Source organism: Clupea harengus, chromosome 8 (assembly GCF_900700415.2).
Source record: "Clupea harengus chromosome 8, Ch_v2.0.2, whole genome shotgun sequence".
NCBI lineage: Eukaryota > Metazoa > Chordata > Actinopteri > Clupeiformes > Clupeidae > Clupea > Clupea harengus.
In genome coordinates, this window is record NC_045159.1 from 24545105 (window position 1) to 24548065 (window position 2961).

At 48.3% G+C, this 2961-nt stretch overlaps 1 protein-coding gene across 1 annotated transcript; it reads right to left on the reverse strand.

The window, feature by feature from the left end:
- Positions 1 to 46: 46 nt before the first annotated feature.
- On the reverse strand, positions 47 to 2473 carry LOC105909627 (polyubiquitin). The gene is given in 3 exon segments (XM_012838266.3): positions 47 to 133; positions 136 to 1743; positions 2360 to 2473. Coding segments are annotated over 2 exon segments (1641 nt in total). The 5' UTR covers positions 1736 to 1743; positions 2360 to 2473; the 3' UTR covers positions 47 to 92.
- Between the last annotated feature and the right edge of the window lie 488 nt (positions 2474 to 2961).

The window sequence follows — 2961 nt, forward strand, 5'->3', positions numbered from 1 at the left end:
CAGCGAAGATCAACCTCTGCTGGTCTGGGGGAATGCCTTCTTTGTCCTGGATCTTGGCCTTGACGTTCTCAATGGTGTCGCTTGCCTCCACCTCAAGGGTGATGGTCTTCCCCGTGAGGGTCTTCACGAAGATCTGCATGCCTCCCCTCAGACGCAGGACCAGGTGGAGAGTGGACTCTTTCTGGATGTTGTAGTCGGACAGGGTGCGGCCATCTTCCAGCTGCTTGCCAGCGAAGATCAACCTCTGCTGGTCTGGGGGAATGCCTTCTTTGTCCTGGATCTTGGCCTTGACGTTCTCAATGGTGTCGCTTGCCTCCACCTCAAGGGTGATGGTCTTCCCAGTGAGGGTCTTCACGAAGATCTGCATGCCTCCCCTCAGACGCAGGACCAGGTGGAGAGTGGACTCTTTCTGGATGTTGTAGTCGGACAGGGTGCGGCCATCTTCCAGCTGCTTGCCAGCGAAGATCAACCTCTGCTGGTCTGGGGGAATGCCTTCTTTGTCCTGGATCTTGGCCTTGACGTTCTCAATGGTGTCGCTTGCCTCCACCTCAAGGGTGATGGTCTTCCCCGTGAGGGTCTTCACAAAGATCTGCATGCCTCCCCTCAGACGCAGGACCAGGTGGAGAGTGGACTCTTTCTGGATGTTGTAGTCGGACAGGGTGCGGCCATCTTCCAGCTGCTTGCCAGCAAAGATCAACCTCTGCTGGTCTGGGGGAATGCCTTCTTTGTCCTGGATCTTGGCCTTGACGTTCTCAATGGTGTCGCTTGCCTCCACCTCAAGGGTGATGGTCTTCCCCGTGAGGGTCTTCACGAAGATCTGCATGCCTCCCCTCAGACGCAGGACCAGGTGGAGAGTGGACTCTTTCTGGATGTTGTAGTCGGACAGGGTGCGGCCATCTTCCAGCTGCTTGCCAGCAAAGATCAACCTCTGCTGGTCTGGGGGAATGCCTTCTTTGTCCTGGATCTTGGCCTTGACGTTCTCAATGGTGTCGCTTGCCTCCACCTCAAGGGTGATGGTCTTCCCCGTGAGGGTCTTCACGAAGATCTGCATGCCTCCCCTCAGACGCAGGACCAGGTGGAGAGTGGACTCTTTCTGGATGTTGTAGTCGGACAGGGTGCGACCATCTTCCAGCTGCTTGCCAGCAAAGATCAACCTCTGCTGGTCTGGGGGAATGCCTTCTTTGTCCTGGATCTTGGCCTTGACGTTCTCAATGGTGTCGCTTGCCTCCACCTCAAGGGTGATGGTCTTCCCAGTGAGGGTCTTCACGAAGATCTGCATGCCTCCCCTCAGACGCAGGACCAGGTGGAGAGTGGACTCTTTCTGGATGTTGTAGTCGGACAGGGTGCGGCCATCTTCCAGCTGCTTGCCAGCGAAGATCAACCTCTGCTGGTCTGGGGGAATGCCTTCTTTGTCCTGGATCTTGGCCTTGACGTTCTCAATGGTGTCGCTTGCCTCCACCTCAAGGGTGATGGTCTTCCCCGTGAGGGTCTTCACGAAGATCTGCATGCCTCCCCTCAGACGCAGGACCAGGTGGAGAGTGGACTCTTTCTGGATGTTGTAGTCGGACAGGGTGCGGCCATCTTCCAGCTGCTTGCCAGCGAAGATCAACCTCTGCTGGTCTGGGGGAATGCCTTCTTTGTCCTGGATCTTGGCCTTGACGTTCTCAATGGTGTCGCTTGCCTCCACCTCAAGGGTGATGGTCTTCCCCGTGAGGGTCTTCACAAAGATCTGCATCTTTCAACCTTAAAAAATTTAAATAAAGAGAAAAGAATATTTCCATTACATCCATAATTCGCGCTAGCACCGGTGAGTAACAAATTAATATAAAAATACTGTACATGAGAACGGGAAGAATTACAATTATTATTTCGATTATAATACATAATTGTACATCACTATTATTATAACAATTCGTTACATTAGGACTATAAAAGAGTGAAACTATATACAACAAGCTCAGCTAAATTGACAGAGTCGGGTTACGAAACACGGCAGTCATAGACGATTTGACGCCATCTTAAGACATCCGGGTTCTTTGTTCGACTCTAGTTTCTGTAGTGAATCAGCAAAACTGACATTTGAAAGATAACGTTACCGAAACAACTTGTGCGACGACTTATTGATTAAAAGAACAATTATTACATCGTGTATCACACACTTGTCGTTTATAATGACGATCGGTCACAAAAGTGTACTACATTATCGCTACTATCTTTCCAACCAACTTAACGTTAGCCACTAGCCTACGTTGCCTCGGTAAAGTGACGATAAAAAAAGCCCTTAACGTTACACGAAGACGCAGACAGAGAACTAAATTCGCTTCTACAGTAGGTTGTATTTTGTGATAGAAATACTTACGTTTCGAGTAAAACAGAGACACGCCTTTATCTTGTATGTTCTCTTCTGTTCGCTGTAGTTCTTCAGGAAAATCTAGTGCGCTGCCGAAAGACTACTGTATTTATACAAAAGTGGTTTTGTGACGTGTACCGGCGTCATACCATTGTATGCTTCCGCTGATAAAAACTAGTCCCTAGTTCTATAGCGTCTGAATTGCATCAAAATGTCTGTGAACCCACATATAAAACATTACAAAATCAAAATTGTCTCTATAATAATAAATGGTAGCTAGATATTTGAATTTCCTATTGAATACATATTTATGCGGAATGATACATGTTGTGATACCGGGAAGAACCTAGAAAATGCTAGAAAGGCTGAGAAACTAGAGCTACGCCTTCTTTAGTGATTGGATAGTGAAGTTGTTTGTGTCGGTTGCCATTGGTTAACCATAAGAGCAATCTCAAGGTGTGAAGCAAGGGCGGACAACAGTTTTGGTGTTGAGCAATCTCAGCCAGGCTATTCTATCGCAAATGACTTGCGTTTGCAAATGTTACAGGCTACATTAGTGTCTGAACAACTATGTGATGTGTAGAGTTATAGACACGTTCAGTCCATTCTTT